Source organism: Mesocricetus auratus, unplaced genomic scaffold (assembly GCF_017639785.1).
Source record: "Mesocricetus auratus isolate SY011 unplaced genomic scaffold, BCM_Maur_2.0 Super-Scaffold_4256, whole genome shotgun sequence".
NCBI lineage: Eukaryota > Metazoa > Chordata > Mammalia > Rodentia > Cricetidae > Mesocricetus > Mesocricetus auratus.
In genome coordinates this window covers 68,133,586-68,147,692 of record NW_024429182.1, presented here as the reverse complement: position 1 = coordinate 68,147,692, position 14,107 = coordinate 68,133,586, and the positions used below count along the sequence as shown (strand labels likewise).

The following is a 14,107-nucleotide window of genomic DNA, read 5'->3' as shown; positions in this document are numbered from 1 at the left end:
GTGTCATTAGAGTTAATTATAACCTTAAATGAAACCAGGATAAGTCTGACTCCTATTACATGCAACTCCCTGATCCTGGAGAGGAAACAGAAGTGCCTGATTTAAGGCTGAGCATTCAAGTCACTTGTTATCATCACTTTGACCAGTTGTGAGTCCCTACAGTAACTACCAGCCATTGCAAAGAGAAGCTTCTTTGACCAAAGCTAAAACCAGAACTCATCACAACACAATTACTTAGATGTCAACTTGACAACAATGTCACACCCATTTAGCAAAACAACAACCACAGTTTTGGCACTAAAGCCTATCACCTCTGGTACCATGGACTTTTGACTAGGTTTCAATACAGAACTCCTATGGAGCAGCTTCACATACAATAAGAAAAGAGTTGGTTACATCCAGAACAGCCAGGCCACTCTTAAACCAGTGGGCTTATCTTGCCTGGAAAGTCAGTAAGGTAGCCCGTGAGGTTTACAGATGAGGAACGTTGCTGCCCACACTTCATCCCCAGCGACTGCATAGCATCTTCCTACACTGTAAAAGCTAGCTACTGGGGAGAAAGCTTCCTGCTTGGTTACAGCCTTATTTCTGCATGACCTGCCAGCAAGGTGTATGGTATCTTCACCAACAGAGATGCTTTTCCTATTTGCCATTCATATTCAGAAAATTAATATATTTAAATCATATTGACCATAAGGCAAAGGTCAATGGAAGACAATCACTTAAAAAATTATCCGGTTCTCTGGATTTACACACAGATGCATCTTCAGCCTCAGCCGAGGAGTCCTCTTCAGGTAATGTTTTCAACCTGTCACATCTATCAATTTAAACAACCAGAGCTTCCCCTTTTAACTACAAAATTAATCTAAGGATAACTTTTTTCTTATGGGTTTATTGCTATATCTTCAACCTCAACAGAAGCAAGTTCTCACCTGATAGACTCCTTCTTTGTGCTACTTATATATTCAGATAGTTTTCATGTTGTATTTAAAAATAAGCTCAGTTAATGATTACATTGCCCAAAATTTAAAAATGCAAAAAATGCTCATTCTTTGAGTGTGTATGCTCTTGTATGATGGTGCATACACATGATAGTGTTCTTGCACCTGTATGCACATGTATGTGGAGGCTGTAGGACAATGTTGGGTGTCAATTTCTGGAGCACATTCCCTCTCCTTTGGGACAGGGTCTCTCATTGGCTCAGAGCTCACTAATTGGGGTAGGGTAACTGGCCACAGGCACAGGGTTCTCCTTGCCTCTTTCTCTCCAGTGCTGGGATTACAAGTACACATCACTCCAGGCAGTTTTACATGGGTTCTGAGAATTGATCTCAGAGTCACAAGCTTTCAAGGCAAGTATTTACCTACTGGGCCATTTCTTATCAGGACACTAAAATTGCAACTCCCTGTTTTCTGACTTCCTACACAGATGCATCTTCAGTCTCCACAGAAGATACCTCCTCTGGTAATGTTCTCTGCCTGTCATGCTTCTACAGTAAACAAATGACAGCCTTTTCTCTTCCTATTTGGTAAATTATCTAAATATTTATTTTTCTGTCTGTAGATACTCCTTCAGCCTCAGCAGAATCCAGCTCTCCAACTGGTAATGAATGTTGTCCCCAATATTCTGTTTAGCTAAATGAAGTGAATTTCTTATCAGTCGTGCTGTAATTAGAACATGAGCCCATTTAATAATCACACTGACACAAAATAAAGCCCAGTGACAAGAAGCATATCTTTCACAAGCTTGTGGATGATGTTTGTATGGGGACTATGAGCACTATTCTATATGTGCATGTGAGGCTGGAAGAGAACCTTGGATGTCATCCTCAGGAACTTCTGTTCACCTCCTTTGAGGCAGGGTCTCTCTCTGGCCTGGCGCTCACTGATTAGGCTAGAGAGACTGAGAGACTGAGCACAGAGCTATGGGCATCCTCCTTTCTCTGTCTCCCTGTGCTGGGAAGATAGGGCACACAACCACTCCCAGCATTTATGTGGGTGCCCTGAGTTGATCTCAGGTTCACATGTTTGTAAGGTAAGCGCTTTACCTACTGAGCCATGCTCCCAATCCAGTATACTCATTTTAAAGCATCCTATTTTCTGGGTTTATATATAGATGCATCTTCATCACCAGAAGATACATCCTCTGGTAATCTTTCTGTATTTATTAAATACAGTGAAAGCTTTTACTCTTCCCATTGGGCAAAGGACCTAGCCCCGGCTCTTCTTTCTTTGTCTGTAGGCATTTCGTCAACCTCAGCAGAATCAAGCTCTCTGAATGGTAAAGTACTCCATTGTGCTGCTTACCTAGTGAAGAAATCCCTTATTTGCTATGTATATTTAGACAGTAAATCTATTTAATGACCACATTGACTGCAAAGTAAAGCTAATAAAAACCAGCCCGGGTATAATTGTATTCATTTCAAAGCATCCTGTTTGTCTTTCTACACAGATGCATCATCAGTCTCTGCAGATGATACCTCCTCCGGTAATGTTTTCTGCCTATCATGATTTTACACTACACAAATGACAACCTTTTCTCTTTCTGTTTGGCAGATTATCTAAATATTTATTTCTCTTTGTCTGTAGATACTTCCTTAGCCTCAGCAGAATCAAGCTCTCCAAATGGTAGACCTCTCCATTGTGCTGCTTAGCTAGTGAAGACATTTCTTATTTGTTGCGCTGTATCTAGACAGTAAATTTATTTAATATCACATTAATCATAAAGCAAAGTGAATGAAACCTACCCCCAATACCATTCTACTCATTTCAGAGCATCCTGTTTCTGGGTTTCCACACACATGAATCTTTAATCACAGCAGAGATCTCCTCTGGTGATCTTTTCACCCCATCACATTTCCTAAGTGAAACACGGTCACAGTTTTTCCTCTTTCTCTTTGGAAAGTGACAACACATATCTTTGCTCATAGATATGTCTTCAACCTCAGTAGCGGGGAAGAGTGGAGAGCTAACTGGTAATGTCCTTCACTGTGTTGTTTTAACTAATGATAAGTGCTTTTTGTTTTAAATCATTATACACATGCTAATGAATTTTGTTATGACAATTTTACACTTGATTATTCTCACCTCCACCACACTCCTCTGTGCCCCTCATACTCTTAATAATTCTGTTCCTCTTTCGAGCTAGAACATCTTCTATTTCATAGCTTAGTTTTATGAACTAATCAGTTTAATTAAGGTTACCTGGCAAAGCATAGGTGAGGAGTTACTGAAAAGAGCACAGACAACTTATCAGTGACTGCAACACCAAAGAAAGCCACCCAGCTCCCCTTCACTCTCTCTCAGCAACCTTCAATTGCCTACAGCGCCTATAGGGAGGGATTAGGGCTCAGGAACTCCTCTTTCTACAACAGGATAAAGATGAACTCAATCCTGTGCAAGTCTTGTGTAAATAATCATAGCTGCTGAGAATCAGGAGTGCAACATCTGCCATGCCCAGAAGACAATGTTCCCAAACACCCAGGTTATGTTCTTTCTACTCCCTCTTCCATGCAGTTTCCTGAGACCTGAAAGAGGCAATATTGAGGTCTCATTTGAGGCTAAGCATAAAAATCACCTATTCTCAGCACTTTGGCAAGTTGTGAGTCTCTGTAAGAACCATAAACCCTTGCAAAAGCAAACTTCTCTGGCCAAAGTCAGGAGTGACACTAGTCTGTGAGCATAACTATGAGTATTTAGAAATCAATTTGACAGTCACTTTGTGTCCACTTAGCAAGACAACTACAGTACCTTCCCCACTGGAGCTTATCACGTACCCAGACCAAGTTTACAATACTCGATATAAATTCCCTTCTTTGGGGAGGGCTTCAAATCCAGTCAGAAAGTGTTTGGTTACCCCTATAGCAGTCACAGCACTCTTATACCTGTTAGTACATCATGTCTAGCACATTAGTACTACAGCATTAAATATTAACAGCTGAGTAAGATTGTTTTTGACATTTATCCCCCGGCAGCCTGAATAGAGCCTCCCAGCACTGTGAAAACTAGCCAGCAGAGAGAATGTTTCCAGTTCAGTCCCAGTTTTATTTCTTCATGTCCTGCACCCAAATAATAACTTGTATCTTCATTAACACACATGTGTTTCTTACCTGTCATGTTGTATTTAGAAAATGAACCTATTTAATTGTTCTATTGGCCACAAACCAAAGATCATTCTTTCTAAGCATCATGCTTTCTGTATTTTTACACAGATGTGTCTTCAACCTCTGCAGAAGAGACATCCTCTGGTAACACTCTCTGTCACATTAAGTTAGACACAATTTCAGTCTGTCCCCTGTTCAGCAAGTGGATTCAGTTGTGCATCTCCTTTTGATTTCTAGATATGTCTTCAGCCTCAGCAGAATCGAGTTCTACAACTGGTAAGTCCCCCTGTTCTGCTGCTTAAAATACTGAACTGAGAGTCTTATTTGTCATGTTAAACTTAATGATCATTTTGGCATCAAATACTGATCAGTAAAAGCTGGTCCATTTTAAAGCACCCCCTTCTCTGGCTTCCTACACAGATATGTCTTCATCCTCAGCAGGAGAGATGAGCTCCTCTGGTAAGGTTTTCTGTTGTCACATTTCTTTTTTATTTTTTTTTGTTTTTTTTGTTTTTTTTTGTTTTTTATTTTATTTTAATTTTAAATAGCTTGTTTTACATGTCAATCCCAGTTCCCTCTCCCTCCCCTCCTCCCGCACTCCCCTTCCAACCTCCCTCCCACCCTATTGCCAAATCCTTCCACATAGGGGATGTCTAGAGTCTATCATTTTACTCTTGGTAGGGTCAAGGCACTCCCCTAAGAGTCCAGGCTGAGAGAGCATCTCTCTTTGTGCTATAGGCACATGAAGACCGATTGTATACCAGGGATAGACACTGATCCACAGCTCAGAGCCCCATAGGTTGTCCAGGCCTTCTCACTGACACTCACATTTGGGGGGTCCAGATCAGTCCCATTCTGGCCTCCCCACTGTCGGTCTGGGGTCCAAGAGCACTCCCCTGTTCAGATCAGCTGTCTCTGCTGGTTTTGCCAGCCCATTCTTTGCCAATTTGCTCATCATTCCTCTCTCTCTGTCACTGGGTTCCTTGGGTTCAGTTCAGTGCTTAGTTGTGTGTTTGCCTCTGCTTCCATCAGTCCCAGGATGTAGGCTCCCGGATAGTTATAGACATCAAGTTCATTATCAGGAATGGGCATTCGAGGTGGTCCTTCCACTATTGCTTAGCTTGCCAATTGATGTTATACCTTTAGATCACTCGAGGTCACTCTGGTGCCTGATCTGTCTTCGATCCTATGATTCCCTCTTCCCCCTATTCTACCCCCACCCCCTCAACTTCCTGTTCCCCCATGACCAACTCCCTTCCTCTTTACCCCCTCTATTCTTCCCAGGTCCCACTACCCCCCTCGCCCTGTTCCCCATCCATTCAGAGGATCTTGTCTCCATCCTCTTCTCTTGGGTACTATGCATATATGCATATCTTTTAGGTTCTTTCCTGTTTCCCAGACTCTCTATCTGTGGAAGTGCAGACTGGCACTATCCTGATCCATATCTAAAATCCATATATGAGTGAGTACATACCATGTTTGTCTTTTTGCGACTGGGTTACCTCACTCAGGATGGTTTCTTCCAGTGCTATCCATTTCCCTGTGAATTTCAAGATTCCATTGTTTTTTTCTGCTGAGTAATACTCCATTGTGTAAATGTACCACATTTTCTCTATCCACTCTTCAGTTGAGGGGCATCTAGGTTGCTTCCAGGTTCTGGCTATTACAAACAATGCTGCTATGAACATAGTGGAGCAGATGCCTTTGTTGTATGAACCTGCCTCATTTGGATAAATGCCTAAGAGTGGAATTGCTGGGTCTAGTGGTAGATTAATTCCCATTTTCCTGAGGAATCTCCATACTGATTTCCAAAGAGGCTGTATGAGTCGGCATTCCCACCAGCAGTGGAGGAGTGTTCCTCTCTCTCCACATCCCCTCCAGCATAAATTGTCTTCGGTGTTTTTGATTCTAGCCATTCTGACAGGAGTAAGATGGTATCTCAGAGTTGTTTTGATTTGCATTTCCCTGATGGCTAAGGATGTTGAGCACTTTCTTAAGTGTCTCTTGGCCATTTTAGCCTCCTTTACTGAGAATTCTCTATTTAGCTCTGTACCCCACCTTTCAAGTGGATCCTTTGGTGTTTTGGAGACTTGTTTCTTGAGTTCTTTGTAAATTTTGGAGATTAGCCCTCTGTCAGATATAGGGTTAGTGAATATCTTTTCCCATTCTGTGGCCTGCTTTTTTGTCTTTTTGATTGTGTCCTTTGCCTTACAGAAGCTTTTTAGTTTCAGAAGGTCCCATTTGTTAATTGTTGATCTCAGTGCCTGTGCCACTGGTGTTATGTTTAGGAAGTGGTCTCCTGTACCAACTCGTTGAAGAGTATCTCCCACTTTCTCTTCTAAAAGTTTCAGTGTGGCTGGATGTATGTTGAGATCTTTGATCCATTTGGACTTAAGTTTTGTACAAGGCGATAAACATCGATCTACCTGCAGTCTTCTGTATACCACTACCCAGTTATGCCAGCACCATTTGTTGAAGATGCTTTCTTTTTTCCACTGTACAGTTTTAGCTTCTTTGTCAAAAATCAGGTGTTCATAGGTGTGTGGGTTAAAATTAGGGCTTTCGATTCGGTTCCATTGGTCTACCTGCCTATTTTTGTGCCAATACCAAGCTGTTTTCAGGACTATAGCTCTATAATAGAGCTTGAAGTCAGGTATGGTGATGCCTCCTGAAGTTCCTTTATTGTATGGGGATGTTTTGGCTATCCTGGGCCTTTTGTTTTTCCATATAAAGTTGATTAATGTTCTTTCCAGGTCCTTGAAGAATTGTGATGGAATTTTGATAGGGATTGCATTGAATCTATAGACTGCTTTTGGCAAGATTGCCATTTTTATTATGTTGATCCTACCAATCCAAGAGCATGGGAGATCTTTCCATTTTCTGGTATCTTCTTTGATTTCTTTCTTCAAAGACACAAAGTTCTTGATATACAGGTCTTTCACTTCCTTGGTTAACATTATCCCCAGATATTTGATGCTGTTTTTGGCTATTGTAAAAGGTGATGTTTCTCTGATTTCTTTCTCAGTCACTTCATCATCTGTATATAATAGGGCCACTGATTTTTTTGAGTTTACCTTGTATCCTGCCACATTGCTGAAGGTGTTTATCAGCTCTAGGAGTAACCTTGCGGAGTTTTTTGGGTCACTTATGTAAACTATCATATCATCTGCAAATAATGAAAGTTTGACTTCTTCTTTTCCTATTTGTATCCCCTTTATCTCCTTTTGTTGTCTTATTGCTGTAGCTAGAACTTCAAGTACAATATTGAAGAGATATGGAGAGAGTGGACAGCCTTGTCTTGTTCCTGATTTTAGAGGAATTGCTTTGAGTTTCTCTCCATTTAGTTTGATGTTAGCTGTTGGTTTACTGTAAATTGCTTTTATTATATTCAGGTACGTTCCTGTTATCCCTGATCTCTCTAGGACCTTTATCATGAAGGGGTGCTGGATTTTGTCAAAGGCTTTTTCAGCATCTAGTGAGATGATCATGTGGTTTTTCTTTCGCAGATTGTTAATATGGTGGATTACATTGATAGATTTTCTAATGTTGAACCATCCCTGCATTCCTGGAATGAAGCCTACTTGATCATGGTGGATGATTTTTCTGATGTGTTCTTGAATCCGGTTTGCAAGTATTTTATTGAGTATTTTTGCATCAATGTTCATGAGGGAAATTGGTCTATAGTTCTCTTTCTTAGTTGTGTCTTTGTGTGGCTTGGGTATCAAGGTAATTGTAGCCTCGTAGAAAGAGTTTGGCAGTGAGCCTCCTGCTTCTATAGTGTGGAATACTTTGACGAGTATTGGAATGAGCTCTTCTTTGAATTTCTGGTAGAATTCTGCACTGAAGCCATCTGGGCCTGGGCTTTTTTTGTTTGGGAGACTTTTGATGACTGCTTCTATTTCATTAGGGGTTATAGGTCTGTTTAGATTATTTATCTGTTCTTGATTTAGTTTTGGCAAGTGATATCTATCCAGGAAATTGTCCATTTCCTTTAAATTTTCAAATTTTGTGGAGTACAGATTTTCAAAGTATGCCCTGATGATTCTCTTGATTTCCTCAGAGTCCGTTGTTATGTCCCCTTTCTCATCCCTGATTTTGTTAATTAGCATGTTCTCTCTCTGTCTTTTGGTTAGTTTGGACAGAGGTTTGTCTATTTTGTTGATTTTCTCAAAGAACCAACTCTTTGTTTCATTGATTCTTCTCAATGTTTTCCTGGTTTCTACTTGATTGATTTCAGCCCTCAATTTGATTATTTCCTGGCGTCTGCTCCTCCTGGGGGAGTTTGCTTCTTTTTGTTCTAGAACATTCAGCTGTGCTATTAATTCTCTAGTATGACTGTTCTCCAGTTTTTTCATGTGGGCACTTAGTGCTATAAACTTTCCTCTCAGCACTTCTTTCAAAGTGTCCCATAAGTTTGTGTATGTTGTGTCTTCATTCTCATTGAACTTGAGGAAGTCTTTAATTTCTTTTTTATTTGTTCCTTTTCCCAGGCATGGTGCAATTGTGCATTGTTCAATCTCCATGAGTTTGTAGGGTTTCTGCAATTTGTGTTAATGTGGAATTCTAATGTTAATGCATGGTGGTCTGATAAAATGCAGGGGTTATTCCAATTTTTTATCTGTGGAGATTTGCTATGTTTCCTATTATGTGGTCAATTTTAGAGAAGGTTCCATGTGGTGCCGAGAAGAAGGTATATCCCTTTGTATTTGGGTGGAATGTTCTATAGATGTCTGTTAAACCCAGTTGGGTCATAACTTCTATTAATTCTTTTGTTTCTTTGTTAAGTTTCTGTCTGGAGGTCCTATCTAGCGGTGAGAGCGGAGTGTTGAAGTCTCCTACTATTAGTGTGTGAGATTTTAAGTGCATTTTGAGCTTTAGTAATGTTTCTTTCACGAATGTAGGTGCCTTTGTATTTGGGGCGTAGATATTTAAAATCGAGACTTCGTCTTGATGTATTTTTCCTTTGATGAATATGAAGTGCCCTTCTTCATCTCTTTTGATTGATTTTAATTTGAAGCCTAATTTGTTAGATATTAGGATTGCTACACCCACTTGTTTCTTGGGGCCGTTTGATTGGAAGATCTTTTCCCAGCCCTTTACTCTGAGATAACGTCTGTCTTTGGTGTTGAGATGTGTTTCTTGTATGCAGCAGAAGGAAGGGTTCTGTCTTCGTATCCATTCTGCTAGTCTGTGTCTTTTTATAGGTAAGTTGAGGCCACTGACATTGAGGGATATTAATGACCATTGACTGGTGATCCTTGTTTGCGCTTGATTTATTGTTAGTGAAGTTATTTTGTGTAGTTTCTCCTCCCTTTTTCTTTTAGTGTTTTGTAAAGTATGATTCTATATTGCCTGTGTCTTTGTGAATGTAGTTATCTTCCTTGGCTCTAGGTTTTCCTTCTAGCATTTTCTGTAGAGCTGGATTCATGGATACGTATTGTTTAAATCTGGCTTTGTCATGGAATATTTTGTTTTCTCCATCTATGGTAATTGAGAGCTTTGCTGGATATAGTAGTCTGGGCTGGCATCCTTGTTCCCTTAGCGTTTGTAGGACATCTGACCAGGATCTTCTGGCTTTCATCGTTTCCATTGAGAAGTCAGGTGTAATTCGGATAGGTCTGCCTTTATATGTTACTTGGCCTTTTTCTTTAGTTGCTCTTAATATTTTCTCTTTGCTCTGTAGGTTTGATGTTTTGATTATTATATGGCGAGGTGACTTCTTTTTCTGGTCAAGCCTATTTGGTGTTCTGTAAGATTCTTGTACTTTCATAAGCATATCTTTCTTTAGGTTAGGGAAGTTTTCTTCTATGATTTTGTTGAATATGTTTTCTGTACCTTTAAGTTGAAGTTCTTCACCTTCTTCTATACCTATTATTCTCAGGTTTGGCTTCTTCACGGTGTCCCATATTTCCTGAATATTTTGTGTTAAGGATTTGTTGGTTTTGAGATTTTCTTTGGTTGACGATGCTATGTCCTCTAATGAGTCTTCAACACCTGAGATTCTCTCTTCTATCTCTTGTATTCTATTGGTGATGCTTGCATCTGTAATTCCAGACCGTTTACCGAGCTTTTCTATTTCCAGCATCCCTTCATTCTGTGTTTTCTTTATTTTTTTTTTCATTTATTTTACGTACCAACCACAGTTTCCCCTTCTTCCACACCTCCCGTTCCCTTCCCCCACCTCCTGTCTACCCTCCTCCCACATCCACTCCTTATCTACTCAGAAAGGAGCAGGCCTCCCATGGGACTCAACGAAGCATGGCATATCAAGTTAAGGCAGGACCAAGCTCCTTCCCCAAGAAGTAGTCTTACCTTACATTTTCCTGATGGGCTAAGGATGTTGAGCAACTTCAAAAATATTTATTGGTCATTTGCATTTCTTTCTTTTTGAACTGTCTGTTCCATTGTCTGCCCATCTATTGGCTGTCAGATTTAGGGTTTGGGATTTCATTTTTGAAGTTCTTTATGGATTCTAGATAACAGCCAACTATCTGAATTAGCTGGAGGAGATTTTCCCCTATTTTGTGAACTGTGTGTAAACTCTGCTGATGGTTTCTTTTGCTGTACAGAAGCTTTTTAATTGCATGTAGTCAAAATTTTAGTTATTTAATAGAGTCCTATTCAAAAGCTTTTGCCTGTTTCTGCATCTTTAAATATTTTTCCCCTGTTGTCTTCTAGCAGTTTCGGCATTTTGTGTTTTACATTAAGGTCTCTGATCTATCCTGAATTAATTATGTGCAAAGTAAAAGATGTAGATCTAGTTTTATTCTTCCCTAGCCATCCAACTTGTTAACCAGGCCTTTTATCCCCATCATACATTATTTTCTGACCCCAAGAGTTAAAATTTCATTATCAAGCATTTTCTTTTTGCTGAACATAAAAGTGTCATTACAACTTTTGGTAGGCACAGTTGACTTACCAATCATAGCCATTCATACTTCAGCAAGAGACTTACATGAAAATCTAATAATTTTTACAAATTTGTTAGAGCAGGGTTCCCAAGATTGGTGTTGGAGATTACCACTGTCAATGGGAGATTAAGCGGGGGAAAACAGAGTGTCACAGGAACTAGCCTTTGGCTCTTTCAGTGGGTATGTCTCCTGAAGTTTGTATCACAGCTTTTATAAACATCTATCAAAACTACAAATATCCCACCAATATCCATTGACTCATTGATTCTGTTTTTGCAAGTTATTTGATGAATAATCTTCTCCTTTATCCTCTCTCTCTCTTTCCTGCTTTCTTCTTTGTCTTTACCTCCATCAGCTTCTATGCCACGCTCATATTCTTTTCCTTCACCAATGACTTCATCTTTGCCATCATCTTCTTCTATACTTTCATCCTCCTCTTCATCAAACTCTTCATCCACCCTGTCCACATCCCCTTTTTCATCCTCCTCTTCATCCTAGCCTCTGTATCTAAATGAGGTTCCTGGTTCTCTTGGTGACTATCAGTTGGGGCAGGTGTGTTTGAGGACACACTCTTGGTAATCATTCAGGTTAGTGACCTCACAGTTGACAAGATCCAAGTTTTTTAGATCATCCAAGGTTTTCAGAGGTCTTACGGTCCTGATATTTTCTCGTATATTCCACTTAGATTTCAATGTGTGAGACTTGAAAGTGCCTTTCTCAATATGTTCAGACCTCTAGATATTCTAGCTCTGATCTCAAGGTTTTTTATTTTAGTACCATGAGGGGATTTGAACCTGATCAAGCCTACACTAACTAAAATGAGGAACTCTTAAGTTCACAAATTCTGCTGTTGACCTCTAGATTTTCCCGTCATTTGATTTTCAGTTATCTAAGACAAACCCTCTAACAACTGGTTCCTTAGCTCTTGGTGGATCCTCTTCCTCATGTCCATGGTCCCTTTGTGCCTTGTGCTCAGATTTAACTTCCCATGGTGGGAGTAAAGATGAATGCGATGTCCTTGACTGTGTGATGAGGGCTGTGGGAGGAGTTGGCTGGCAGTCCTGTTTGGAGCAGCATAGAGCAGCAGTTGCCCCACTGTGAGTGAGCTCCTTCTTCTATCCCTTGGTTTCTTAGGCTTGATTTCTTGCAAGATGAGTCATATTTGTTGATTTTTGTTCTTTATGTATTTCAGCCTGTATTGTTGCTTCTGCTTGTGGTAGAACCCTGAAATTCATTCTTCTGCTTGGTCTTGTCCAATGGTGACACTTTCTGTTGTGCTTTTACTTGATTGACTCTTTCATTTCCAAAATTTCTATTGGCTTTTCCAGTGCCAGTCCTGTGGATGGGTCACAGTTAATACTGGACAGAAGGTTATCAGTGGTGTCAGTGTCCCAGCAACAGGTGCCAGCAACAAGACAACTAAGCTCCTTTTCCTGCTTCAGTCCACACTCCATTCACATGTAACCTAGATGCTTATAGTACCATTTGTGGGAGATGCTCTCTGGAAAATACAGCTATCAGTGGATACTGAGTCAGAGAGTTGTCTGGAACACTGTAGTGGCATACTAAGTCCTTCTCCTCAATTATGTTCATACATACACAATATAGCTTCTAAGTTCCCATCTTACCCAGAAGTTCACATTTATGAAACATAAGGAGAGCCTTTCCCTTTCTATCATGGTAAATGGCATCACTATGTCTCATCTTTTTGTCTGTAGATACTTCTTCAACCTCAGCAGAAGCAAGTTCTCCAAATGGTAAGTCCCCACTGTGCTACTTAAATTAAAGAGATGAGTTTCTTATTTATTAGGTTTGTTTCAAAACTGAATCTGCTTAATGATCATATTGACCACCAAGTAAAGATAGTGAAACACGCCCTCAGTGTCTTTCAGTAGAATTTAAAGCATCCTCTTCTTTGGGTTTATGCACAGATGAGTCTTCAGTTGCAGCAGAGAAGATGTCTGGTAATCTTTTCAGCCTGTCACATTTCTTAAATCAAACCTATTCAGGACTTTTCTGCTTTCTTTTGGCAAGTGAAACTAGCTATGTCTCCTCTGTTCTTTGTAGAGTCTTCAACCTCAGCAGAACTGACCTCTCCAAGTGGTAAGCCACCATTGTTCTTACATAGCCTGTTTCTTGCTTGTCATGCCATATTTACAAAATGAACCTGTTTCACAATCCCCCTGTCATCAAATAAAGACATTCATTCAAAGCATCCTCTCCTCTGCTCCACACACAGGTGCTGCCAAGATCTCCAGCAATCTTTTCAGTTTCTTAACTGAAACACAGCTTTTGCTCTTCTTATTTGGGAATGAAACCTCTGTGTGCAGAACTCTGCCTATGACATACGCCTGATATACACACAAACCCCACATCCTCTTCTCCGAGATGGTATTCACATTTCTTCACATAGACACTGAAGTGGTCCTTCCACTGCAGGCACCTTCACCCTTGCCCTAATTTTGATCATATGAACCTGAGAGAGGCTGGGCAAAGGGTCCGCATCTCGTTTGGTTGGTTGTGTTGTTTCAGGTCATGCTTTGACCCAGTCAGCACGCCAGAAAACACACACACACACACACACACCACAACTAGGTCGTGACAATAGTTCTATTTATTTGTTCTTTTTACACCCCGCCGTTGGTTTTACACCATGCTGCTTGTCAAACCAAAGCATTCTTCCATTTTCCACTCCAGACGAGGTCACCTCTTCCCTGGCCATGCTTCTTGCTCATTGCAGCCCCCAAGGAGTCACTCTCTGAGCATCTTCACCAAACAAAAGGAGGCCAGAATAGCAGGCCCAGTTTCCCCACGAGACAGAAGAGAGAAAATGTGTGTCAAGAGAGGCCATTCAGCTCCCCTAGAACACAACTGGCCTCCACTGCTTTTAACCCTGAGCACTGTGATGGCAGGTAGATGCTGGGGACAGGATTAACAGGCTAACAGAGCCTCGATGCAGAGCCAGGAGGAACATTTAGAAATGATCTCTTATTTTTGGAGGAAAATGAGTCACAAAGAAGGAACATGTTGGCTTAAGGTTTTGACAAGACAAAACCAAATGTCGCAACTCTCATCCAAGGTCCTTCTAATGTCC

General features: G+C 40.5%; 1 protein-coding gene across 1 annotated transcript in view; it reads left to right on the top strand.

Moving 5' to 3' along the window:
* Positions 1 to 14,107, top strand: part of LOC101835886 (deleted in malignant brain tumors 1 protein-like) — a 121,941-nt gene that overhangs the window by 96,974 nt on the left and 10,860 nt on the right. The window contains 9 exon segments of the mRNA XM_040731272.1: positions 759 to 794; positions 1,429 to 1,464; positions 1,564 to 1,602; positions 2,930 to 2,974; positions 4,211 to 4,246; positions 4,340 to 4,378; positions 4,523 to 4,561; positions 12,732 to 12,770; positions 13,081 to 13,116. Coding sequence (XP_040587206.1) covers positions 759 to 794; positions 1,429 to 1,464; positions 1,564 to 1,602; positions 2,930 to 2,974; positions 4,211 to 4,246; positions 4,340 to 4,378; positions 4,523 to 4,561; positions 12,732 to 12,770; positions 13,081 to 13,116 — 345 coding nt within the window.